At 44.2% G+C, this 27331-nt stretch overlaps 1 protein-coding gene across 5 annotated transcripts; it reads left to right on the forward strand.

The window, feature by feature from the left end:
• Positions 1-664: 664 nt before the first annotated feature.
• Positions 665-27315, forward strand: LOC118393639 (protein FAM102B-like). 5 transcript variants are annotated; one of them, XM_035786546.2, is made up of 12 exons: positions 11889-12007; positions 12133-12306; positions 12692-12812; positions 12974-13003; positions 13525-13641; positions 13866-13912; positions 16220-16314; positions 18662-18760; positions 19833-20145; positions 20480-20616; positions 24265-24334; positions 24510-27315. In XM_035786546.2, exons 3-12 carry the CDS (start codon positions 12750-12752, stop codon positions 24550-24552), a joined length of 1014 nt encoding a protein of 337 aa, XP_035642439.1. In that variant the 5' UTR covers positions 11889-12007; positions 12133-12306; positions 12692-12749; the 3' UTR covers positions 24553-27315. The 5 variants fall into 5 exon arrangements, with proteins under 5 accessions (XP_035642403.1, XP_035642412.1, XP_035642423.1 ...); XM_035786510.2 differs by lacking the exons at positions 11889-12007; positions 12133-12306 and adding an exon at positions 665-945; XM_035786530.2 differs by lacking the exons at positions 11889-12007; positions 12133-12306 and adding an exon at positions 11596-11750.
• Positions 27316-27331: the final 16 nt, after the last annotated feature.

Genomic DNA, 27331 nt, shown 5'->3' on the forward strand with positions numbered 1-27331 from the left:
CTGACCGTAGCCTATCATATCTTTGGTGCAACAGAGATTTCAATAGGAAGGAAAGTTAGACAAATTAGTTTGGTTACAGTCTCTCCTTATAAGCCCTCCTACTCCACCCATCACCACGTTTCTGTTAGTCATCTGAATAGATTCTCTGCCCTGCCCAACTCTGACAGCTGAGTATGCAGTGTATGGTCTGTAAATTCTATCATCTCCCTGTAACTCACTGTCTGCTACATAATGTATTTATAACTTATATAACCAATCATCTCTGTTTCTCTCTCTCTCTCTCTGTGTGTGTGTGTGTGTGTGTGTGTGTGTGTGTGTGTGTGTGTGTGTGTGTGTGTGTGTGTGTGTGTGCGAGCGTGCGTGTGTGTAAGTCCGCTCATTTGCCACAAGATGGTGACAAAGTACTGCTGCCTTTTTCATTCAGACACCGATACATTGTACTGTTAAGGACTGGATGCACTCTTCTTTCCCTCTTTACATTTTTTCTTTAATGTTACTTATTGGCTGGAGAGTTAATAAAATATGTAAACAGAAGAGATCCCAACTTTAAAAACAGTAACAAACAAGTTAACCAAAAGAAAGAAACAGATTGACCGCAGCGCTTATAGTGTAGGTGACCTGGAACGCACCATGCAGTCCCTTATAAATAAAGGTGACCCGGAACGAGCCCGAAGACTTCCTCCGCGGCTGACTGTAGCACGAATATTGTCATTCACCAATCATCGCTGCTGCTATGGGGGTGTAAAAAGGACTGACATCCATAGAAGAAAGACACATTATCAGGCTAAACTAACGGTTTATGGATTTCATGATGATGAAGAAAAAGAAATTCAAGTTTAAAGTGGATTTCGAGCTGGATGAGCTCTCTTCTGTCCCCTTTGTCAACGGTGTCCTGTTTTGTAAAGTCCGACTCCTTGATGGTGGTTTCTCCGAGGAGTCGTCTCGGTAAGAATGCTAACGTTAACTGTTAGCTAGCTAGCAACTCAATGCTAGATAATGTTTTATTTTCTTGTACCTGTGTCTGTTATCTGTTATGTTCAGAATTTCCAATATTAGGCAATAGCCATACATTGCTAGTTCGCTGGGTATAACATTGTTACCGTAACCTAGATAACGTTAGCTGGCTGCCAGGCTAGCAACCGTCATCTGACTAGCACCATCACATCGGTGCACAGCCTCGGCTGTAAACAATGCCAGGTTGGATCGGCATGTATAGCTAGCAAGGAAGGTACTGCTAAACCCTTTCGTTAGTATGCACAATAGATGTCTGTCTGCGAGGATGATGGAGTGGAGAGTCACAAGTAGGAACATGTTCCATTTTACATTTGAGAATATTGTCAGTATCACACTACAATGGTGCATGACATGGTCAAAGTTCAGGCACAGTAAATGGGTGATATATCAAAAATAAATACAGGCAACACTTTACATTAGTGCCCTTATTACTGTGTAATTACTCCTCGAAGTAGCGTGTGACAACTACTGACAGGTGTCATAGTGTGCACAGTGCACTCGAATGGTTTTATGATAAATGGTCTGAGTTCCTCTCACAGAGTGGATTGTATTTGATTTCATCATGTTTAGCTAATCAAGTAGCTAATCCCCTTTTCTCTGAAAGCTATCTCCTACTGTAGCTTGAACTCCACATTCCCCTGATACCTGAGGAGGAGAGAGGAAATGTGGTGTGGAGGCTAAATATGTACAGCAATCCTTCAGCAGAGTCAGTGTGGCTTGCCGTTGTCAATCCAAGCCTCCAGTATTCACTATGACATACTTTTTCCTAAACTTTTGTTGCTTCCTCTTTCCATTGATTGACATGAATCTTAGATTTCACAGTGCCATCCATTCAGCAGTGATGTGACCGCAGCTTCTTCCTGATTCATGGTCGTGATGCTGCATCTCTTTGTGCAAGGCAGGATACAGGGACTGAGTCTGGGCGTCTGAAACGGGCTGGCTCGGGTCAGGTTAGCCTACCCAACATCTGGAGCCTGTCCGTAGCTCTGCACACGTCCCCAGGCCCGGATAAGCTTGTCAGATTTGCAGACGTGAGATGGAGCTTAGCCTATGCAGGGGTTTTGTGCAAGCTTGATACTTTAATTTCTAAATGATTTGCCTTTGGCAAATCCTTCTCTTAATCTGGTAAAAACTTCCTCTGACTGAGTGGTAGGCCTGTGTATGAATAGAGCCTCTGTGTTTCTGTCTGTTTGGGTTCCTTTCACTGTGAATAAGCCAGACCACACCATGCCAGCCCCTCTGATGCCATCACTGATTCTTTCAGTGTGCGGGTGCTTCTGTAATGGCCTCAGTAATGGATATTTATGAGTCTGTCAGTGCCACAGTGTTTCCTCTATAATAATTTGTAGCATTTGGGGGGAAAAGGGGTTGATACCTTTGTTTTCCGCATCTGGGGTCCCCTCCGGAGAATTTCTATGTAGATGGATTGAGATGCTCAGTTCTGGTGACTTTTTAAAAGGACATTCTACTCCAAAATTAATAGAAAATTATGACACCATCTAAAATGTAATTTCCTCATCCAGAAATGAGCCCAATAACATTTTTGTAAAACTATTAGTAAAAAATATTTTAACATATTGTACCATGCATATAGCTTGTGCATGTCACGCCTTGGTCATTGTATTTTGTGTTTTCGTTATATTTTTGGTCAGGCCAGGGTGTGACATGGGTTTATGTTGTTGTATTTCGTATTGGGGTTTTTGTATTATTGGGATTGTGGCTGAGTAGGGGTGTTGTATGGGCTTGGCTGCCTGAGGAGGTTCTCAATCAGAGTCAGGTGATTCTCGTTGTCTCTGATTGGGAACCGTATTTAGGTAGCCTGGTTTCGCTGTGTATTTCGTGGGTGATTGTTCCTGTCTCTGTGTAGTTTCACCAGATAGGCTGTAATTAGGTTTCACGTTCCGTTTGTTGTTTTGTATTTTGTATCGTTATTTCACGTGTCACTTTTTGTATTAAAGTCATGAGTATCCACCACGCTGCATTTCGGTCCGACTCTCTTTCTACAAACGAAGAACGCCGTTACAGTGCATGGTCCATATTATTAGGTATGCTATTAGCAATAAGAATTATCACCTGTAGCCCAACTGATGCAGCATAGTGGCTATAAATAAATAGGGGCTCTGGATTAAGATGCAAAGATGCCTGCAGAAAGAATGGGCTGTCAGCTATGACATGGCACCTTGAGTTTGAAAAAAATCTCTTTTAGTTATTGAACTACCCGTAGGTGTAGTGGTTTTATACCTGGTAATGGAATTACTACACAGAAATGCATAATTATGGCTATAAATGCCATCTTCACATTTCACAAGTTTGGACATCACAGTACAATACACTGCTTTTCTTTAATGTACTACTGTACTATCCAAACTGAAACGTATGTCTATGATGCGTTCGGATTTGGTCCAGTCCGGTCTGTCTGTGGACGTTAACATGAAGGCCAGGGTGGACTGACCGAATTTCAACTACTTTTCAACGTCCATCGATGTCCGGTGTCGGTCGGTGCTCAGTGGTTGCTAGTTACAGTAAATGGGAGGAGAGGGGGGCTCATGGTAGGTGTCAGTAAGAGCTGGGAGAGGTGACATTAACTGGAGAGAGAGGCAGAGCAAGAGAACGAGAGAGAAGGGAGTGGTTGTCCAGACTGTTTTAACACTCTTGGTTTGACCACCAGACAACAGAAAGACAAAGAAACAGTTATGAGCTGAACTTAACAGTATGCCAGTGGAAGGGAGGACAGTAGCAGGTGACCCAACTGTGGTTTGTGACTACTGATTTCCCATTGTATATAACTAATCGGTATGTCTACCATTACTTGTTACTTGTGGAACTATCATTATCCCCTCTCTTCACGAGGGAGAGAAATGAGAAAATATAGATACAGTGAGTATTGTGACAGTGACAAGTTTGTTGTTTTGGCTCTGTACTCCAGCACTTTGGATTTGAAATGATAAGAGACTTGTTAGTTAAATAAAAACGGTTTAGAAAGGACTTTTTGTATGTTGTCTCCCCCCATTTTAGGGGACCAAAGACTGGAACGAGCTGCAACAGTTTTATCTCTTCGTTCAAAGACTCAATCATGGACTGATAGTTGTGGCTGCTTTGCGTGATGTATTGTTGTCTCCACCTTCTTGCACTTTGTGCTGTTGTCTGTGCCCAATAATGTTTGTACCATGTTTTGTGCTGCTACCATGTGTTCAAAATTTTGGAGTCACTTATAAATGTCCTTGTTTCTGAAAGAAAAGCTAAAAAATGTGTCCATTAAAATAACATCAAATTAATCAGAAATAGTGTAGACATTGTTAATGTTGTAAATGACTATTGTAGCTGGAAACGGCAGATTTTTTAATGGAATATCTACATACAGAGGCATACAGAGGCCCGTTATCAGCAACCATCACTCCTGTGTTCACATGGCACGTTGTGTTAATCTAATCCAAGTTTAACATTTTAAAAGGATAATTGATCATTAGAAAACCCTTTTGCAAATATGTTAGCACAGCTGAAAACTGTTGGTCTGATTAAAAAAGCAATAAAACTGGCCTTTAGACTCGTTGAGTATCTGGAGCATCAGCATTTGTAGGTTCGATTACAGGCTCAAAATGGCCAGAAACAAACAACTTTCTTCTGAAACTCGTCAGTCTATTCTTGTTCTGAGAAATTAAGGCTGTTCCATGCAAGAAATTGCCAAGAAACTGAATATCTCGTACAACTCTGTGTACTACTCTCTTCACAGAACAGCCCAAACTGGCGCTAACCAGAATAGAAAGAGGAGTGGGAGGCCCCGGTGCACAACTGAGCAAGAGGACAAGTACATTAGAGTGTCTAGTTTGAGAAACAGACGCCTCACAAGTCCTCAACTGGCAGCTTCATTAAATAGTACCCGCAAAACACCAGTCTCAACATCAACAGTGAAGAGGCGACTCCGGGATGCTGGCCTTCTAAGCAGAGTTAGACTTAGAATAGGTGGACAACTTTAAATACCTAGGTCTGGCTCGACTGTAAACTCTCCTTCCAGGCTCACGATAAGCATCTCCAATCCAAAGTTAAATCTAGAATCGGTTTCCTATTTTGCTTCCTACTCCTTCACTCATGCTGCCAAACATACCCTCGTAAAACTGACTATCCTACCGTTCCTTGACTTCGGCGATGTCATTCACAAAATAGCCTCCAACACTCTACTCAGCCAATTGTATGCAGTGTATCACAGTGCCATCCGTTTTGTCACCAAAGCCTCATACAGTGGGGCAAAAAAGTATTTAGTCAGCCACCAAAATCCTACAATGTGATTTTCTGGATTTTTTTTCCATTTTGTCTGTCATAGTTGAAGTGTACCTATGATGAAAATTACAGGCCTCTCTCATCTTTTTAAGTGGGAGAACTTGCACAATTGGTGGCTGACTAAATACTTTTTTGCCCCACTGTATACTACCCACCACTGCGACCTGTATGCTCTTGTTGGCTGGTCCTCACTACATATTCGTCGGCAAACCCACTGGCTCCAGGTCATCTATAAGTCTTTGCTAGATAAAGCTCTGCCTTATCTCAGCTCGCTGGTCACCATAGCAACACCCACCTGTAGCACGCTCCCCAGCAGGTATATTTCGCTGGTCATCCCCAAAGCCAACACCTCCACTGGCCACCTTTCCTTCCAGTTCTCTGCTGCCAATGACTGGAACGAATTGCAAAAATCACTGAAGTAGGAGACTTATATTTCCCTCACTAACTTTAAGAATCAGCTATCTGAGCAGCTTACCAATCGCTGCAGCTGTACACAGCCCATCTGTAAATAGCCCATCCAACCAACTACCTACCTCATCCCCATATTTGTTTTTTTTTCTGCTCTTTTGCACACCAGTATTTCTACTTGCACATCCTCATCTGCACATATCACTCCAGTGTAAATTGTAATTACTTTGCCACTATTGGCCTATTTATTGCCTTTCCACCTTACTTCATTTGCACACACTGTATACAGATTTTTCTATTGTGTTATTGGCTGTACGTTTGTTTATCCAATGTATAACTTGTTTTTGTCGCACTGGTTTGCTTTATCTTGGCCAGGTCGCAGCTGTAAATGAGATCTTGTTCTCAACTGTCCTACCTGGTTAAATAAAGGTGGGAAAAATAAAGAGTTCCTCTGTCCAGTGTCCTTTTCCCATCTTAATCTTTTCTTTTTATTGGCCAGTCTGAGATATGGCTTTTTCTTTGCAACTCTGCCTAGAAGGCCAGCATTCCGGTGTCGCCTCTTCACTGTTGACGTTGAGACTGGTGTTTTGCGGGTCCTATTTAATGACGCTGCCAGTTGAGGACTTGTGAGGCATCTGTTAATTGAACTAGACACTCTAATGTACTTGTCCTCTTGCTCAGTTGTGCACTGGGGCCTCCCACTATTTATTGAAGCTGATTCAGCAACTAACCATGATTCAGATGACCATCCAATCAATGCTAGATTACAGAGACATAATTTATAGATCGGCAATTAAGGGTGTTCTCGAGCGGCTAGATGTTCTTTACCATTCGGCCATCAGATTTGCCACCAATGCTCCTTATAGGACACATCACTGCACTCTATACTCCTCTGTAAACTGGTCATCTCTTTATACCCGTCGCAAGACCCACTGGTTGATGCTTATTTATAAAACCCTCTTAGTCCTTAGTCCTCACTCCCCCCCTATCTGACATATCTACCACAACCCTCATCCTCCACATACAATATCTGTTCTGCCAATCACATTCTGTTAGTTTTATCTCATTCTCTTTATTCAAAGACTCAATCATGGACACTCTTACTGACAGTTGTTGCTGCTTTGCATAATGTATTGTTGTCTCTACCTTCTTGCCCTTTGTGCTGTTGTCTGTGCCCAATAATGTTTGTACCATGTTTTGTGCTGCTACCATGTTGTGCTGCTACCATGTTGTTGTCTTGGGTTGCTGCCTTACTATGTTGTTGTCTTAGGTCTCTCTTTATGTAGTGTTGTGTTGTCTCTCTTGTCGATGTGTGTGTTGTCCTATATTTATATTACATTAATAAAAAATAATAAGCTCAGCCCCTGTCCCGCAGGAGGCCTTTTGGTAGGCCGTCATTGTAAATAAGAATTTGTTCTAAACAGACTTCCCTAGTTAAATAAAGGTTAAATAAATAAAAAAATATATAATAAACATGTTACCATAAGTATAATACAGGAAGGCACAATTTATAGTCCAATATTTACAGCTCAATCAATTGACATGGATAGGCCTTTTACTAGGCCATAGTTTATACTGGAGGATAAAGGGATACATTATAAACTAATGCTCTACTGTAATGTATCCTACAGTAAGTGCCAGTGGATATGATTCCCTGTGAGATTATTTCCAAGGAAATAAATCATGTGAAAGACAAATGCCTTCTCTGTTAGTTCTGTGAGGGAACAACCACAATGCACCATTCTACAGGCTGGTATTTTTAAACAAAGAACAGTTCTCAGTGCTTTTGGTGTTTCTCATTGAAAATAACAAGTTAATGAGATTTTTTTTTAAATATGAAAAATAATGTAAGTAGAATGTGTTTTGTTGCTGGGAGAAGAACCAGATCTATGATTCATCCTGGGTCCCTTGTAGGGGAAAGATTTTCTCTCTGCCTTGCTTTCTTTTCTATCTTTCCTTCTCTTGGCGTGTCATTCCTTCTGCATTTTCTGCCAGACAGAAATCCCTGGCGCCCAGTTTTATTAGGTCTCTATGGTTACCAAAGTTCATGAAGTTGCTGTAAAGAAGAATAGAAAATAAACAATGTAGCAAAGTTTTCTCCGGCAATACCCGGACCCCGGATAATGCCACTGACTCAGTGAACAAAATAAATAATTCACAAGACTTCCTATTTGAGAGATTTATTTTAAAATGGGCTTAATAGTAAAGACATATTTTAATGGTAAACATGTATTACCTTTTTAATATGGCATCAACACAAACTAATGTTTTCGTCTAATTGCCAAATTAATCACTTCAAAAAGTAGGCTACCTGCACACATTCTACCACTCCAAAAAGTAGGCTACCTGCACACATTCTAACACTCCAAAAAGTAGTCTACCTGCACACATTCTACCACTCCAAAAAGTAGGCTACCTGCACACATTCTAACACTCCAAAAAGTAGGCTACCTGCACACATTCTACCACTCCAAAAAGTAGGCTACCTGCACACATTCTACCACTCCAAAAAGTAGGCTACCTGCACACATTCTACCACTCCAAAAAGTAGGCTACCTGCACACATTCTACCACTCCAAAAAGTAGGCTACCTGCACACATTCTACCACTCCAAAAAGTAGGCTACCTGCACACATTCTACCACTCCAAAAGTAGGCTACCTGCACACATTCTACCACTCCAAAAAGTAGGCTACCTGCACACATTCTACCACTCCAAAAAGTAGGCTACCTGCACACATTCTACCACTCCAAAAGTAGGCTACCTGCACACATTCTACCACTCCAAAAGTAGGCTACCTGCACACATTCTACCACTCCAAAAAGTAGGCTACCTGCACACATTCTACCACTCCAAAAAGTAGGCTACCTGCACACATTCTACCACTCCAAAAAGTAGGCTACCTGCACACATTCTACCACTCCAAAAAGTAGGCTACCTGCACACATTCTACCACTCCAAAAAGTAGGCTACCTGCACACATTCTACCACTCCAAAAAGTAGGCTACCTGCACACATTCTACCACTCCAAAAAGTAGGCTACCTGCACACATTCTACCACTCCAAAAAGTAGGCTACCTGCACACATTCTACCACTCCAAAAAGTAGGCTACCTGCACACATTCTACCACTCCAAAAAAGTAGGCTACCTGCACACATTCTACCACTCCAAAAGTAGGCTACCTGCACACATTCTACCACTCCAAAAGTAGGCTACCTGCACACATTCTACCACTCCAAAAAGTAGGCTACCTGCACACATTCTACCACTCCAAAAAGTAGGCTACCTGCACACATTCTACCACTCCAAAAAGTAGGCTACCTGCACACATTCTACCACTCCAAAAGTAGGCTACCTGCACACATTCTACCACTCCAAAAGTAGGCTACCTGCACACATTCTACCACTCCAAAAAGTAGGCTACCTGCACACATTCTACCACTCCAAAAGTAGGCTACCTGCACACATTCTACCACTCCAAAAAGTAGGCTACCTGCACACATTCTACCACTCCAAAAAGTAGGCTACCTGCACACATTCTACCACTCCAAAAAGTAGGCTACCTGCACACATTCTACCACTCCAAAAAGTAGGCTACCTGCACACATTCTACCACTCCAAAAAGTAGGCTACCTGCACACATTCTACCACTCCAAAAAGTAGGCTACCTGCACACATTCTACCACTCCAAAAAGTAGGCTACCTGCACACATTCTACCACTCCAAAAAGTAGGCTACCTGCACACATTCTACCACTCCAAAAAGTAGGCTACCTGCACACATTCTACCACTCCAAAAAGTAGGCTACCTGCACACATTCTACCACTCCAAAAAGTAGGCTACCTGCACACATTCTACCACTCCAAAAAGTAGGCTACCTGCACACATTCTACCACTCCAAAAAGTAGGCTACCTGCACACATTCTACCACTCCAAAAAGTAGGCTACCTGCACACATTCTACCACTCCAAAAAGTAGGCTACCTGCACACATTCTACCACTCCAAAAAGTAGGCTACCTGCACACATTCTACCACTCCAAAAAGTAGGCTACCTGCACACATTCTACCACTCCAAAAAGAATTCCAGCATCCAAACAGTGCACTGTGCACCTGCCGTTTGAAGGGTCAGAGACGTGTTACCAACAAGTGTGATGTCATTCGGCGGTTGTCATTCGGCGGTTGTCATTAGGCGGTTGTCATTAGGCCTACACTCTTGTAGCCCGAATTAAAATCTCCCTCAGTTTGTCTCCACTTACCCTATAATGAATGACAAAGCAAAAACAGGATTTTAGAAATGTTTACTCATTTATTTAAAAAAATATTTTGGGGGAAATATCACATTTAAATAAGTATTCAGACCCTTTACTCAGTACTTTGTTGAAGCAACTTTGGTAGCTATTACTGCATCGAGTCTTCTTGGGTATGACGCTACAAGCTTGGCACACCTGTATTTGGGGAGTTTCTCCCATTCTTTTCTGCAGATCCTCTCAAGCTCTCATGTTGGATGGGGAGCGTTGCTGCACAGCTATTTTCAGGTCTCTCCAAGCCACTCAAGGATATTCAGAGACTTGTCCCGAAGCCACAACGGCGTTGTTTTGGCTGTGTGCTTAGGGTTGTTTTCCTGACGGAAGGTGAACCTTCGCCTCAGTCTGAGGTCCTGAGCACTCTGGAGCAGGTTTTCATCAAGGATCTCTGCATTTTCTTTGTTCATCTTTCCCTCAATCCTGACTAGTCTCCCAGTCCCTGCCGCTGAAAAACACCCCCACAGCATGATGTTGCCACCACTATGCTTCACCGTAGGGATGGTGCCTGGGCTCCTCCAGAAGTGACGCTTGCCATTCAGGTCAACGATTTCAATCTTAGTTTCATCAGACCAGAGAATCTAGTTTCTCATGATCTGAGAGTCTTTACGTACCATTTGGAAAATTCCAAGCGGGCTGTCGTGCCTTTTACTGAGGAGTGGTTTCAGTCACTCTACCATAAAGGCCTGATTGGCAGAGTGCTGCAGAGATGGTTGTCCTTCTGGAAGGTTCTCCCATCTCTACAGAGGAACTCTAGAGCTCTGTCAGTGTGACCATCTGGTTCTTGATCACCTCCCTGACCAAGGCCCTTCTCCCACTATTGCTCAGTTTGGCCGGGTGGCCAGCCTTGGAAGAGTCTTGGTGGTTCCAAACATTTTCCATTTAGGAATAATGAAGGCCACTGTGTTCTTGGGGGAACTTAAATTCTGCAGAAATGTTTTGGTACCCTTCCCCAGATCTGTGCCCCCGACACAATCTTGTCTCTGAGCTCTACAGATAATTCATTCTACCTCATGGCTTGGTTTTGGCTCTGACTCGCACTGTCAAATGTGGGATCTTATATAGACAGGTGTGTGCCTTTCCAAATCATGTTGAATCAATTGAATGTACCACAGGTGGACTCCAATCAAGTTGTAGAAACATCTCAAGGATGATCAATGGAAACAGGATGCACCTGAGCTCCTTTTGAGTCTCCTAGCAAAGGGTCTGAATACTTATGTAAATAAGTTATTTGTGTTTTATTTGTAAAAGTTTTGTAAAAATGTCAGTTTTTCCTTTGTCGTTATGGGGTGTTGTGTGTAGATGGCTGAGTTTTTCTATTTTATTTAATCAATTTTAGAATAAGGCCAATGTAACAAAATGTGGAAAAAGTCAAGGGGTCTGAATACATTCCGAAGGCACTGTATCTGCCTTCATTAAAACAAATATAGACTCTTAGCTTTCATTTGACACCCAATTTGACATGCTCCTATGAATTTCCCATGTTAGTTCTCATGGGTCCTTTTACGTGGAAATGACCTAAAATGACGGGACATCTGAAAATGGGCTGAAATACGGAAGCAAATACAGCAGTATCTGTCCGGAGCTCATCGCCACAGGAAACTGAGGGACCAGTTGAAACAATGTTGCAAGTTCGCTAGCGGGACCAAGTCGATACAATGTTTAACGTTTGTTAGCGAAAGCTCAAGACAGGCGGCGTAGAGAGATTAATGCGATTGAAAGAACCTGAACCAACTGTCAGAGAGGCGAGGTTGTTTGTTTAATTTGAAATAAGCTTTTGTTTTCATAGTACTAATGCAGCTGTACAAAATTGCATTTTAACAAATTGAATTAAAGACCCCCCCCCCCAACCCACCCCTGTAATGTGCACACTGGTCACACCCTGTTATTGGATTAAAGGAGTAGGTTACAGCTAATCGTCTAGTTAGTTAGAACCCTGAGCTCAGCCTGAGGTGTATGGGGAGTGGAATACTGCGCTGGATGGGGAGTTCCCTGTTGGAGTATTATGTAAGGAGGTTTTTTTCACAAGATGTCATGTTGTAAGGATTATTCATTTACATTTTATTTTCAACGACGTCATCAGTTGTTCACTATAGAGGAGAGGTGTGAGTTGTAAGTGTTGGTCCATTTAGATCAGGGGGATTGGACAGAAGGGAGATGATGGTGAGAACATTGAGTGGGTGAAGTCAGAGAGGATGCCAGAGGAAGAAGAGCTATCTGAAGAACTGGAATACTACCCCCTACACACTCTTTCAATCTCTTCCCCTCCAACCACTTTCTCAACACTTAGGCCTATGCTGAGCAGGGTTAGTAAAATGACATGATTGAAACAGGACAATAATCAATTTCAATGGACTATCAAGTGTTTCTGCAAACCACATGGTTAAATCCTCTACAGTTGGTCTCCATTTAACATGCAGGGATATGTTCTAGTGAGAATCCGTAATCAATAACCTATTAGGCCCATGTTTAATGATCATAATGTTTCCGTTATGTTGCCACGACAGTCAGCCTCCAAGATAAATCTATCCCTCTGGATTGTCAAGCTGACCCATGTCCTTAGTTGGACCGTCCCATGTTTCCAGTTGGTTAGCCTCGCTTTCAGACAGTGTGTGATACTATCACCTATGCCATGCGATTGGTGCTGATGTTGTGTATCAATATGTGACCATTTCTGTATTTCTCCTACAGGGAGCCGGTCCATGCTAACTGTGTACGCTGGAAGAAGAGGTTCTCCTTCCCCTGTAAGATGAGTGCCACCGCTGGGACGGGCGTGCTTGACCCCTGTGTGTGCCGCGTGTCTGTCAGGAAGGTATGGCCCTCAGACTCCTATTCAACCTGTTCATCCTGTTCCTATTAATGTTGTAAAACCTCATCTGGAACATAGATTGGCATAAGGCATGTCTATAAAGTTGACTGTTTTCTGCTTTGTCACTGTTTACATTCAAATGATTTCACTGTTTTATTTGATAGGAGCTAAAGGGTGGGAAGACGTACGCAAAGGTACTGTTTCAGAGAGTGATTCCTTTTTACACTCTTCTTGCTTTCTTTCCCAATACATAGTTAGTTACATTGATCTATGCTTAGTGAACAGGTTGCTTTCTCTGCCTGCAGGTAGTCTAGAGTTGGTGTCAGTTAAGCTCTGTCCATGTGGTAAACTGCAAATGTTTTGTTCTAGTGGTAAAATATTTACCCTTTAAAAATAGGCCTACAGGAAGTGAAAAAACACTAATTGATTAGTGTTAAACCATTTAAATTGTAATGATTAGCTTTTACCTTAAATGGGAAATTACCTAGATAATAGTCAGTGTATCCAATTAAAGTTTATGCTCCAGAGACTAAAAATAGTCAATTAAATCAATAAAGCCAGAGAAAATGGATTAGTCTACAGTTCTTCCTTTGGTTTGTCTATAGAGACACTGAAAGGTTGAGGTACAGAAAGAGATTGATAGGAGAAAAACAACAAAGCCCACAACACCACCCTGCAGCTCTGTCTGCAAGTTAACCTGATCCTCTCTCCTCAGCTTGGCTTTGCAGACCTAAACCTGGCTGAGTTTGCTGGTTCTGGGAACACGACACGTAGATGTCTACTGGAAGGTTACGACACCAAGAACACCCGGCAGGACAACTCCATACTCAAGGTACTGATTGGAGAGATGGGTTTCTATCAAGTCCAGTACATCATATCAGTCTCTGCTGCTTTCTTCTAGCCTGGTCCCAGATCTGTTTGTGATGTCTTGCCAACTCTTATCTTATAGTCATTGTCAAGCGAGTTGGCTAGACAGCACAAAGAGATCTGGGACCAGGCTAGGTTTTGTATGTCAGTGTCAAGGGAGCTCAAACCTCCGTTTTCTTTTTGTAACAGGTTATCATCAGCACACAACTGATGTCCGGGGACCCCTGTTTTAAAACGTAAGTGGTGCCTTCACTTAAAAAAAAAAAATTAAGGTCTATTATGATTTGGGTTTTAGATATGAGAAATGTTTCAAATGCAATTGAAGAAAATGCGCTCAGATTTCCCCCTACAGTGAAGCACATTCAAATTTGCATAGCATTTCCCTTTGAGACCAATGTTTATCCGCCCACCTACACTGCAGCAAGGACTCCTTCCTGCTTCTCTATGATAGGCTACAGTTGTGTGGGGGGTTTAAGGAAGGATAATTATTCTATAGTATTTATTTGTAATACGTAGTAGGAACACAGTGGGTGTCATTTAGATTGTAGGTGAGAGAAAGAACATTTCAAACTAAGCACATTCACCATGAAATAAATTAATTTCCTCATTGATTTAGTGTCCTACATTTCAGGTTACATAAAACGGTCAACAGCACTTTAGAGTAAATACTGTGTTATACTGTAAAGTCTAGCAAAAGAAAAGGTTTGCACATACTCTTTCAAACCAAGGCCTTATTCAGTGGGTTGCAATGTTGTAAATAGATATGTAGACTAATCTTGCACAGAGAGATGTCCCTCTTGGACATGACAGAGAGTCATGTCTGTTCTTAGAAATGTATCTGTTATTTCTGTGGTGTTGCATCCATATGAATAAGCTCCAGGTCTTGAAGGCTTTGCCTGTTAGACTGTGTGAGGAGTGTGTAGCATGGGGAGTCAGGGATCAGCACAGCATTAGAGAAGGCTTTACATGGGATGAAGTTATAATGGGAGCCAGGGGGACATGCTCATCTCTGCTACCCTGCAACTCTAACTCAGGGCCATTTTGGCCCATGTCCATGTGTGTGTGGGAGCGGTTCCAAGAATGTGAGGAGGATTGTACCCAGCAGATGTGTCTGTGTAAACTAAACTAGAGCAGACCAGGGTGGGGCGATGAAACAGTGGTCACAGCTGAGTTGGCTTGCCAAGTACCACACCACAGCATCAACCTGTACAGGGATAAAACAGCAGACTAACATCCAGGGTAGGTCTATAGTCTCACTGTCTCTATGAGGTCTAGGTGACTGTGAAGTTGTTTCAGCCATGTATTCTGAGAGGAGTGGGGCGGACGGGGAGGCAGAGGCATTGAAGAGGCCAGGGTGACATAAGGGATAAAGTAGAGGGGACAATATGTTAGTTCAGCCCCAGTCTGTGTTGGAAAATGACAAGAAACGCCAACTGCCCCTGGAGCAGGAGATGACCCCAAAATGTATTATGTGCTATTGCCTTGGGCAGATAGTGGAGGAAAGCTGTTGATCATCAGACTCACTGTCTTGGAGGGTTTAAGGCAGCCCCCCGCACCTCTGAGTCAGAGTATCTCATTCCCTTTCCTTTAATAAAAACACAGCGCAAATCACTGACTGCTTTAATTAAAAAACAGTTCCGTGAATGTTTTAGACAAATACTTTTTTTTAAATAAACAGGTAGGTCAGTTTGGAACAAGTTCTCATTTACAACTGGGACCTGGCCAAGATAAAGCAAAGCAAAGCAGTGAGACACAACAACAACACAGAGTTACACATGGAATAAAGAAGCGTACAGTCAATAACACAATAGAGAAAAAAAAGAGTCTATATACAGTGTGTACAAATGGCGTGACGAGGTAATACAATAAATAGGTAGCGAAGTAATTACAGTAGCGAAGTAATTACAGTTTAGCAAATGAACACTGGAGTGATTAAATAGCAGATGATGTAGAATTACTGGTGTGCAAAAGAGCAGAAAAGAACATAAAAACAATATGGGCATGAGGTAGGTAGATTGGGTGGGCTATTTACAGATGGGCTATGTACAGCTGCAGTGATCGGTTAGCTGCTCAGATAGCTGATGTTTAAAGTTAGTGAGGGAAATGTAAGTCTCCAGCTTCAGCAATTTTTGCAATTCGTTCCAGTCATTGGCAGCAGAGAATTAGAAGGAAAGGCGGCCAAAGCAGGTGTTGGCTTTGGGAATAACCAGTGAGATATACCTGCTGGAGCGTGTGCTGGTGGGTGTTGTTATCGTGACCAGTGAGCTGAGATAAGGCGGAGCTTTACCTAGCATAGACTTATAGATGACCTGGAGCCAGTGGGTCTGAATATGTACAAATATGTAGCGAGGGCCAGCCGGCTAGAGCATATAGGTCGCAATGGTGGGTTGTATAAGGGGCTTTGGTGACAAAACGGATGGCGAGGGTCGGTAGGATAGTCAGTTTTACGAGGGTATGTTTGGCAGGCGTGAGTGAAGGAGGCTTTGTTGCGAATAATTTGTGTTGCTGTGCATGAACCAACCCCTTCTGTTTGTCCTCCACAGGCCTCCTTCCACAGGCACATTCATCGGCGTTCAGGGAGATGCAGAGAGCCTCCTGGAAGAGAGGAAGGGAGGGGACAACCAGAAGACCTTCATGGGTAAAATGAGACTAGACTGACTACTCCTTACTTACACCTCTTCTCCCACAGAACTCACCACAGTGCGTTTATATGACTCAGTCAGTCTTCCTCAGTCAGCGTTGGAGTGCATCATGAAATATAGCAGCTTTTAACAAACACGTCCGGTATAATACATCTCTGGTAAATCAGAGGCAAGAGTATGTATATATAGGTGTCGGATCTTAATTTGATCACTCTTTTGTTCGTTGCTGAGAATTTTCCTGCACCGCAGGAAATGCAGATGAGCTTTGTGATTGACATAAATTCACTGAAAACCCACACTAATACACTGTTATATTAACAGTATTCCACTTTTCAAGTAGCCTCATTTTGGCCAGTATTAGCCTAACCACCGGTCAAGCAACGTTATGGACTAAACATTCAAGTCCTGTTGCTGCCAAGATTATTTTGCTGCAACAATTCAGGTCAAATTAAGATCGTACATCTGTAGGCCTATTAATCAAAGCACTTGCTTCTTATTCTGTTTGACAATTAAGTCAATTAGCATAAATAAACCCTGCCAGCTGCTGAGCTGTATGCCTCAGAAAATACAGACTTGGAATGAGGAAAACCAGAAGTAAAATGATTGGATATAAATGACTGTATATGGAGCATTAGTTTACTGACCATCGTTCCTCTCAGTCTCTGATTGATTCTTGTCATTGATTGAAGTCTGCTTTTCTCTTTGGCTGCAGTAACTTTGAGATTTGTTGCTGTACTAATAATCATATTCTTGAATGGCAGACTGACTTGCTGTATAACCAGCTGCACATATAGATCCTCTCAATCTTTAATCCAATTCAAGCCTCACCTGATACAGGAATATGAATCGGTCTCGGTGTGATTCAGCTGCTGTTAATGTTTCATATTCAACATGTGTAGAAGAGAAGAGCACTCTTCTCCTCTCCCTTCGCGCTCCCTCTCCCTCTCTGTCTGAAGTGGTGTGTGCTCTACCCCACAGGAGGCTTCATGTAGAAGAGAACTCTTCTTCTCTCCCTTCGCACTCCCTCTCCCTCTCTGTCTGAAGTGGTGTGTGCTCTACCCCACAGGAGGCTTCATGTAGAAGAGAACTCTTCTTCTCTCCCTTCGCGCTCCCTCTCCCTCTCTGTCTGAAGTGGTGTGTGCTCTACCCCACAGGAGGCTTCATGTAGAAGAGAGGAGCACTCTTCTCCTCTCCCTTCGCGCTCCCTCTCCCTCTCTGTCTGAAGTGGTGTGTGCTCTACCCCAAAGGAGGCTTCATGTAGAAGAGAGGAGCACTCTTCTCCTCTCCCTTTGCGCTCCCTCTCCCTCTCTGTCTGAAGTGGTGTGTGCTCTACCCCACAGGAGGCTTCATGTAGAAGAGAGGAGCACTCTTCTCCTCTCCCTTCGCACTCCCTCTCCCTCTCTGTCTGAAGTGGTGTGTGCTCTACCCCACAGGAGGCTTCATGTAGAAGAGAAGAGCACTCTTCTCCTCTCCCTTTGCGCTCCCTCTCCCTCTCTGTCTGAAGTGGTGTGTGCTCTACCCCACAGGAGGCTTCATGTAGAAGAGAGGAGCACTCTTCTCCTCTCCCTTCGCACTCCCTCTCCCTCTCTGTCTGAAGTGGTGTGTGCTCTACCCCACAGGAGGCTTCATGTAGAAGAGAAGAGCACTCTTCTCCTCTCCCTTCGCGCTCCCTCTCCCTCTCTGTCTGAAGTGGTGTGTGCTCTACCCCACAGCAGGCTTCATGTAGAATTCAAGCAGTTTTTTTGATGCTCTCTCCGATCTCTCTGCCGCCGACCCTCACATGGTTATTGGTTAAAAATAGGAACACACTTTTGCGTCTGTGGGAGGGGAGGTCCACAGTGAAAGTGATTTTGATTGAAATTGTGTTGATAAGGGGATGACAGACTACTATGGACAACCTATTGGTTTCCACTTCATTTCCACTTGTCTGTTTGGATGCTTTCACAGCGGTCCACCCTGTGAGCACAGGACTGAGGGAACCTAGATATGGTCCCCTTTCACAGCGGTCCACCCTGTGAGCACAGGACTGAGGGAACCTAGATATGGTCCCCTTTCACAGCGGTCCACCCTGTGAGCACAGGACTGAGGGAACATAGACATGGTCCCCTTTCACAGCGGTCCACCCTGTGAGCACAGGACTGAGGGAACCTAGACATGGTCCCCTTTCACAGCGGTCCACCCTGTGAGCACAGGACTGAGGGAACCTAGACATGGTCCCCTTTCACAGTGTGCTGGCCCTAGTTAGTCTCTTCACTCTGAATACTGTTATAGGAATATTACTGTAATCCCAGTCCACACTCAACCCATTACCAACCCCTATGTCCTGTTTTAAAAACCTGACAGAGAGCCGAGAAGGAAAGTGTCCCTCTGTTTCCGATGAACTTGGGGGCTCCTGCCATTCCCGAACATCCAGCTACGCTAGTCAGCAGTCTAAAGTCTCAGGTAGGCCCTCCTAATACTCCCAACACAGCCATTCTAATGTACAGTGCAACATGTAGCGTGGAGATCTAGCTCATTCTCTACCATGCTAACATACAACCTAGCTAGTCATCATTCAAAGTCCCAGTATGACGATTGTCACTTCCATACAGGCCATTGTTCAACTGTCTGTCTCAGCATTTTATTTTCTGTCTTTTTCTCCATTTTTACTTTGCTGAATTCCTCTGTCTGCATGTCTGGTGTCTTTGATGTGCCTTTCTAACCTTGACCTATTTTACTGTGGTAATTAAAAAAGAAATATGTTTATTGTGGTAAACTAATACAAGTAAAATAATTTACATCAATGGTAGTCTGGCTAGTGAATGAAGGATCTGTAACAGGCAGATCAGATCCCCTATAAAGAATGGTCTGTAGGAAAGTGAGGAGTTCACTCAACTCCTCTGATAGTCACTCTGATAAAGCTACTACCATTGCTTCCTACAGACATTAAAGCAAGAGAAAAGTCTATAGACTAGTTGTACAATATTCTATTTTCTTTATAGTTTGGAGGGTTGGTTTTATATCAGTTAGCTTTGAGAGACATTTCAGACACAGTGGTTGGCTTGTAGTGATCCTGTAGGGAGTGTTAGTGTGTGGGCGATTTGTTCCCTTCACCGTAGCCTGACTAGCTAGCGGTACATTGAGACTCTGCAGTGTCTCTGCGTTAACAGTTTCCTGCAGACATGAATGCCATGTGAGTGTGTGGGCGCTAGGCTAGCATCCATCTCTGCTGCTAAATCATTGATCACACCGCAAGGCTTCAATCTGCTCCACTCTCAGTCCTTTTCCATAACACAAAACTGCTCTCTAAAATTGTGAATGATTGACATGTTGTATGCAGACTTGTGACTCTTTTTGTGTGTATGAGTGACCATGTACTTAGTGTGTGATAATGTGCTTCAGTGCAATATGCCTTGATGTTCTTATTTATTGATATTAATGATGAATATTTTGAAGTAGCCTGCCTATGTGTCTGAAGGCTTGCGTGTGTGCTCTAACCTCCTTGCTATTACCCCTCTGTCCCTCTCCACCCCAGGCTACAGCACAGGTCACTCCCGCTCCTCCAGCCTGTCAGAGTGTACCCATCGCAGGAACACTTCTGTGGGCAGCACTTCCACCGGCATCGCCAGCATCCTGGAGCCCTCTGACGACACTAGGGACACCAGGGACCAGAGGGAGAGCAGGGACCGGGAGAGGGGAGACAGGGAAGCCAGGATGGGGATGATGCCCCCTACTGCTGGGGCGTCAGCTTGCACAGCCCTGCCTGAACACCCCACCCCCACCAGTACCATTGGTTCCTGTATAGGCACTCCGGTGAAGAGCGCCTCATCCTGCGAACGCCTCAACAGGTGAGACTGAGAGACACCCCTGATCAATGATGCTAATGCTGTCTTGATGTAATCTCAATGTTGACTTAATAATTGAACAAAGGATAAATAAATAGACAACCTCACACCTGAGCAAGCTGCTATGCTGAGATACAAGATAGGTAGCCTAAGCAACAGTCTTTACATTACTGTACAGCCATGTATCTCAATGACATTTCTGACTTATTGGACTACACAACATTCTCAGCATCATGGATGTCACAGACAAATAAAATAAAAAGATAAACCCCTTCTATCTGAAGAGACTGCATGTAACCTATGTGTTGTAACTTGATCCTGTATGTCCCACCACCAGACACCTGGTGAAGCAAGGGTCCATGGAGGGTCAGATGATGAGGGTGGAGGCATCGAGGGTGGATGCTGATGACGTGGTGGAGAAGATCCTTCAGAGTCAAGACTTCACCCCCAGCCTGCTGGACTCCAGCCATGAAGGTACCTAATAACCTAATCAGAGAGCAAGTTCCAGAGCCAGTCAGAGAGCAGGTTCCAGAGCCAGTCAGAGAGCAAGTTCCAGAGCCAGTCAGAGAGCAAGTTCCAGAGCCAGTCAGAGAGCAAGTTCCAGAGCCAGTCAGAGAGCAAGTTCCAGAGCCAGTCAGAGAGCAAGTTCCAGAGCCAGTCAGAGAGCAAGTTCCAGAGCCAGTCAGAGAGCAAGTTCCAGAGCCAGTCAGAGAGCAAGTTCCAGAGCCAGTCAGAGACCAAGTTCCAGAGCCAGTCAGAGACCAAGTTCCAGAGCCAGTCAGAGAGCAAGTTCCAGGGCCAGTCAGAGAGCAAGTTCCAGAGCCAGTCAGAGAGCAAGTTCCAGAGCCAGCCAGTCAGAGAGCAGGTTCCAGAGCCAGCCAGTCAGAGAGCAGGTTCCAGAGCCAGTCAGAGAGCAGGTTCCAGAGCCAGTCAGAGAGCAAGTTCCAGAGCCAGTCAGAGAGCAAGTTCCAGAGCCAGTCAGAGGGCAAGTTCCAGAGCCAGCCAGTCAGAGAGCAGGTTCCAGAGCCAGTCAGAGAGCAAGTTCCAGAGCCAGTCAGAGAGCAAGTTCCAGAGCCAGTCAGAGAGCAAGTTCCAGGGCCAGTCAGAGAGCAAGTTCCAGGGCCAGTCAGAGAGCAAGTTCCAGAGCCAGTCAGAGAGCAAGTTCCAGAGCCAGTCAGAGAGCAAGTTCCAGGGCCAGTCAGAGAGCAAGTTCCAGAGCCAGTCAGAGAGCAAGTTCCAGGGCCAGTCAGAGAGCAAGTTCCAGGGCCAGTCAGAGAGCAAGTTCCAGAGCCAGTCAGAGACCAAGTTCCAGAGCCAGTCAGAGAGCAAGTTCCAGAGCCAGTCAGAGAGCAAGTTCCAGAGCCAGTCAGAGAGCAAGTTCCAGGGCCAGTCAGAGAGCAAGTTCCAGGGCCAGTCAGAGAGCAAGTTCCAGAGCCAGTCAGAGACCAAGTTCCAGAGCCAGTCAGAGACCAAGTTCCAGGGCCAGTCAGAGACCAAGTTCCAGAGCCAGTCAGAGACCAAGTTCCAGAGCCAGTCAGAGACCAAGTTCCAGAGCCAGTCAGAGACCAAGTTCCAGAGCCAGTCAGAGACCAAGTTCCAGAGCCAGTCAGAGACCAAGTTCCAGGGCCAGTCAGAGAGCAAGTTCCAGAGCCAGTCAGAGACCAAGTTCCAGAGCCAGTCAGAGAGCAAGTTCCAGGGCCAGTCAGAGAGCAAGTTCCAGGGCCAGTCAGAGAGCAAGTTCCAGGGCCAGTCAGAGAGCAAGTTCCAGGGCCAGTCAGAGAGCAAGTTCCAGGGCCAGTCAGAGAGCAAGTTCCAGGGCCAGTCAGAGAGCAAGTTCCAGGGCCAGTCAGAGAGCAAGTTCCAGGGCCAGTCAGAGAGCAAGTTCCAGAGCCAGTCAGAGACCAAGTTCCAGAGCCAGTCAGAGACCAAGTTCCAGAGCCAGTCGGAGACCAAGTTCCAGAGCCAGTCAGAGACCAAGTTCCAGAGCCAGTCAGAGACCAAGTTCCAGAGCCAGTCAGAGACCAAGTTCCAGAGCCAGTCAGAGACCAAGTTCCAGGGCCAGTCAGAGACCAAGTTCCAGGGCCAGTCAGAGACCAAGTTCCAGGGCCAGCCAGAGACCAAGTTCCAGAGCCAGTCAGAGACCAAGTTCCAGAGCCAGTCAGAGACCAAGTTCCAGAGCCAGTCAGAGACCAAGTTCCAGAGCCAGTCAGAGACCAAGTTCCAGAGCCAGTCAGAGAGCAAGTTCCAGAGCCAGTCAGAGAGCAAGTTCCAGAGCCAGTCAGAGAGCAAGTTCCAGGGCCAGTCAGAGAGCAAGTTCCAGGGCCAGTCAGAGAGCAAGTTCCAGGGCCAGTCAGAGAGCAAGTTCCAGGGCCAGTCAGAGAGCAAGTTCCAGGGCCAGTCAGAGAGCAAGTTCCAGGGCCAGTCAGAGAGCAAGTTCCAGGGCCAGTCAGAGAGCAAGTTCCAGGGCCAGTCAGAGACCAAGTTCCAGAGCCAGTCAGAGACCAAGTTCCAGAGCCAGTCAGAGACCAAGTTCCAGAGCCAGTCAGAGACCAAGTTCCAGAGCCAGTCAGAGACCAAGTTCCAGAGCCAGTCAGAGACCAAGTTCCAGAGCCAGTCAGAGACCAAGTTCCAGAGCCAGTCAGAGACCAAGTTCCAGGGCCAGTCAGAGACCAAGTTCCAGGGCCAGTCAGAGACCAAGTTCCAGGGCCAGTCAGAGACCAAGTTCCAGAGCCAGTCAGAGACCAAGTTCCAGAGCCAGTCAGAGACCAAGTTCCAGAGCCAGTCAGAGACCAAGTTCCAGAGCCAGTCAGAGACCAAGTTCCAGAGCCAGTCAGAGACCAAGTATGTTTGAGATGTAGTATTAAAATTCATGAATTACACTCCATTCCAGTAACATTTACACCAGTATTCATAAGTGATTAATTCAAATACTGTATAAAAGTTGCTGTGAAAATTGTCAGTACAAATTAGTTGTGATAAGAATATATACAGTTGAAATCGGAAGTTGACATACACTTAGGTTGGAGTCATTAAAGCTTGTTTTTCAACCAATCCACAAATTTCTTGTTAACAAACTATGGTTTTGGCAAGTAGGTTAGGACATCTACTTTGTGCATGACACAAGTAATGTGTATATATATATATATATATATATATATATACATACACACACACACACACACACACACACACACACACACACACACACACATCTCATTTAACATTTATTTTATCAGGGACTCCTACTGAGACAAGGTCTCTTTCAGAGATGAGTCCTAAATACAGAAAAGACACAAAATATAAATACAAAATGTAATCATAAAGAAAAACACGGTCATTAAAAACAAACATATTCATCAGTAATAAGATCTTCAATCAGCTTTCTGAATTCCCCTCGAGGCTCCAGCACATCAAATCTAAGAAAATGTTGAAGATTGTTCCACAAATAAGGTGCAAGAAAACTAAAAGCAGATTTACCCAACGCAGTAGAGACCAAAGGAATTCCCAGAGTTAACCATCCCTGAGACTGGGTGTGGTAACTTGTATGTCTAAAGTTTAGTTATGATGTTAGGTACAGTGGGACTTTTTGTAAAAGAGCTTTATAAATGAAAACATAGCAATGTATCAAACTAGGAGACATCGAAGAGGGCCAACCAACTTTCTGGTAGAGAATGCAGTGATGATTACTAAAATTGTCACCCGTAATAAAGAGCAGTGTGCTATGATAAACTGCATCTAACGACTTTAATGAGGTGGCAGCTGCAATAATACATTGATAATAATAATGTAATAGTAATACATTTGCTTGCTCCCTGGTGACCTCAGTAATATGGAGTAGATTCTTACCGTGGGTGAGTACCGTATGCAGAGGGGGTTGATGGGGTTTCTATCAGCATGTTTTAATGAATTTCTCTACTGAGGAAGGATTGTGTCGCTGATACTCTTCAAGGTCCCGGCCTCCTCTACAGTGAGCAGAATGCTCCTGTCAATACTGGATTCAGTTGTTGGTTGCCTAGCAACCAGGCTCCTGATGAGGAGTGTTGATGTTTCATCTGCTAAATAAATAAAGCAGTTTCACCACAAATGCCACTCAAAGTTTGTGTATCTGTCTGTTTTTTTCAGAGGAAGGCCTGCGGTTGTTTGTCGGTCCCGGAGGAAGCACTGCCCTTGGAAGCCATCACCTGCCTACCAGGTAGCCTAAGTCTTTAACAGAGTTACACTCACAATAACTCACACTTAAAATAAGATATCTAATTTATTCATGTATAGATTTGTTTATTAAATGATTACTTAAAATGCTTATTATTTAAATTCAACCCACCCTCACTCAGGTACTTGTGATTGCTAATTTGTCCTATTTGTTTTAGGGTTGGCGCTGGTGCATATGAACAGGTGGTGATTAAACGTTAGGCCTAAACCCCACCAGGAGGATGAGTGGCACAGCTGACATCCAACAGAACCATCAGTGGTTTTTATCTTTAATTCCAGCAAGCACATTTTATCCAACTGAACTGGCCTGTCAGAAATGGACTGCAACAGCGCCCTCTGGTGTGCTTAGACTGTGCACTTTCTGTTGTCCCCTGTTAGATTAGCTCAGTGAAGTCAAGAAGAACATCACCACGCCTCAATCTGGGAAAGGAGTCAGACTTTTAAAAACTGCAGTTTGAGGTCACAGGAAAACCTGACCTTTTCAACTGGAGATCAAAGTGATTTGGTTCTGTGTTTATCACCAGAATGAATGAAGCCTTTGCTGAAGAGGATGATGCCATGCTTTTTCAATACATTCCCTAGTTAACGCTAGTCCCCTAGTTTTCAGTCCTTTGGTTTTTCAACAATGTTTTTTATTTGGAGCTGCCTTTTTAATGTAGGATTTTAACTTTTGTCCACCAATAAGCTGCTAAAAGGTTGTGTGTGTGCGTGCCTCAGTGGAGGCTGGTGGGAGGAGCTATAGGCTCATTTTAATGACTGGAATGGAATCATGGTTTCCATGTTTGATACCGCTAAATTTATTCCATTCCAGTCATTACAATGAGCCTGTCCTATATCTCCTCCCACCAGCCTCCAATGGTGTGCATGTGTTTGTGTGTATGCATGACTGTGTGCGTGCCTATATGTCTCTGGTAAAGTGTTAAAGCCACTAGTCTGTTGTAATAATAGTAAACCTACAATAATCCTGCAGTATACAGAGCCAGGGCTGAGGGCTGGGAGTGAGACTGCAGGTTATGTACTCGGTACTGAAGGTGACCCTGCTCCTCTCCTCTGCTGATCTCATTACTGGCAGAAATAGAAACCGCCTTACAATCTAACCGCTCTGCTCTTTTTATATGCTTGTGGGAGGGAAATAGATGGTGAGGAAGAGGAGAGAAGCTCTGTTTGAGTGAGGTCAAGCTTGTGTTTGCTTCTTCTGAAAGAATCAGACTCTCAGGTTAAGATATCAGGGTTCCAATCCGGATGGCTCTTTTTTTTGCAACGACCGATGACAGTGGGGTTTAGAAACTGATGCAAGTCAACAGTTGATTCTTGCCAAGCTGACGTAGGTAAAGATGAAGGCTACAGGACAAATGGTCAACAATTGAACTGCCATTGTACACACTTATTGGTCACCTTGTGTAGTACAACTCCAAAGAGTGAGACGGTGTGGTCCACGAAGAGTGAGACGGTGTGGTCCACGAAGAGTGAGACGGTGTGGTCCACGAAGAGTGAGACGGTGTGGTCCACGAAGAGTGTGACGGTGTGGTCCACGAAGAGTGTGACTGTGTGGTCCACGAAGAGTGCGACGGTGTGGTCCACGAAGAGTGAGACGGTGTGGTCCACGAAGAGTGAGACGGTGTGGTCCACGAAGAGTGAGACGGTGTGGTCCACGAAGAGTGCGACTGTGTGGTCCACGAAGAGTGAGACTGTGTGGTCCACGAAGAGTGCGACGGTGTGGTCCACGAAGAGTGCGACGGTGTGGTCCACGAAGAGTGCGACGGTGTGGTCCACGAAGAGTGCGACGGTGTGGTCCACGAAGAGTGCGACGGTGTGGTCCACGAAGAGTGCGACTGTGTGGTCCACGAAGAGTGCGACGGTGTGGTCCACGAAGAGTGCGACGGTGTGGTCCATGAAGGTTCTCTCTCAGCAGCATATCAGATGGTATGATGATATACTTATATGACAAAAAGCCAGGAGTTACATCAGATGAGGCTGATGATGACTCTGTTATTCGTTGTCTGAACGATGTAATGGATTGGCCCCCCCCATATCTTGAATATAATCTGTCAAATACAGTTATGAAACTGACATTGGGGGGGATTGTATACACTACACGATTTTGTGATGATGAATCTTGTTAATTGGTCTGTCTCATTAAATAGAAATAACAATACATATTCAGAGTAAGTTAAAGATATAATGGCATTACATACATTTAGTGTGTGTGATCGTCTCGTCTTAAGCCATACTGGAGGTTAACCATATCCTGACCTCAAGTTATGTGCCGTAATTTGCTGATTTCTGCAGTGTCATCAGTGTATGGTATTATAACTCTGAATTAATCTGTGTTATTTCTCTTTGTGTAGATGTTTATTGTTTGCATGATTTTTGTATTTCTTCAGCGAGTTAAACCAATGCTTGAAAACCACAATTCCACCATCACATGTGGTTCAAGGTTTCTTACATCTGTACGTTTGGTAAGACCACATACCTGTGTGATTCATTTATGTTGTGCCATCACTTACCTGGAAGTTCTCTTTACTGCCTCATTTGAGGCAAATTTAAGAACAGAACTGATGTATAGATCCAGAACATGGTAGAAACTAATAATGAGTATTGTAACCTTTAGCAAGGCACTTGTATTACCATTCACTATTCCTCTTGAATAGAAATAAGCCTGTTAACTACCTTCCTTCAGTAAAATCAGTTCCAGTAGACAGATGTTAGACAGGCAGCATATGTTCCTGTTTCCCAGCTCAGTCGGTACCTAAAATGTAACAAACATGGTTGCCTTTTCTCTTCTGTGAAGCTGTGTGTATTAAGGAGCTGTAACCCGTATCCTCTTGTAAAAGTGACGTTTTCTGTCAGTATCGACAGTGTCCAATGTTCCTGTCTTTTTGACCAACATTTGCTTCCTTACCAGGTGTACTGTATGCTTTTCCTGTGTACCATGCACTGTTGATTAAAACGGTTCAAAATGTTGATTGTGTGAACCAGG

The sequence above is a fragment of the Oncorhynchus keta genome, chromosome 1, assembly GCF_023373465.1.
Source record: "Oncorhynchus keta strain PuntledgeMale-10-30-2019 chromosome 1, Oket_V2, whole genome shotgun sequence".
NCBI classification, from domain to species: domain Eukaryota; kingdom Metazoa; phylum Chordata; class Actinopteri; order Salmoniformes; family Salmonidae; genus Oncorhynchus; species Oncorhynchus keta.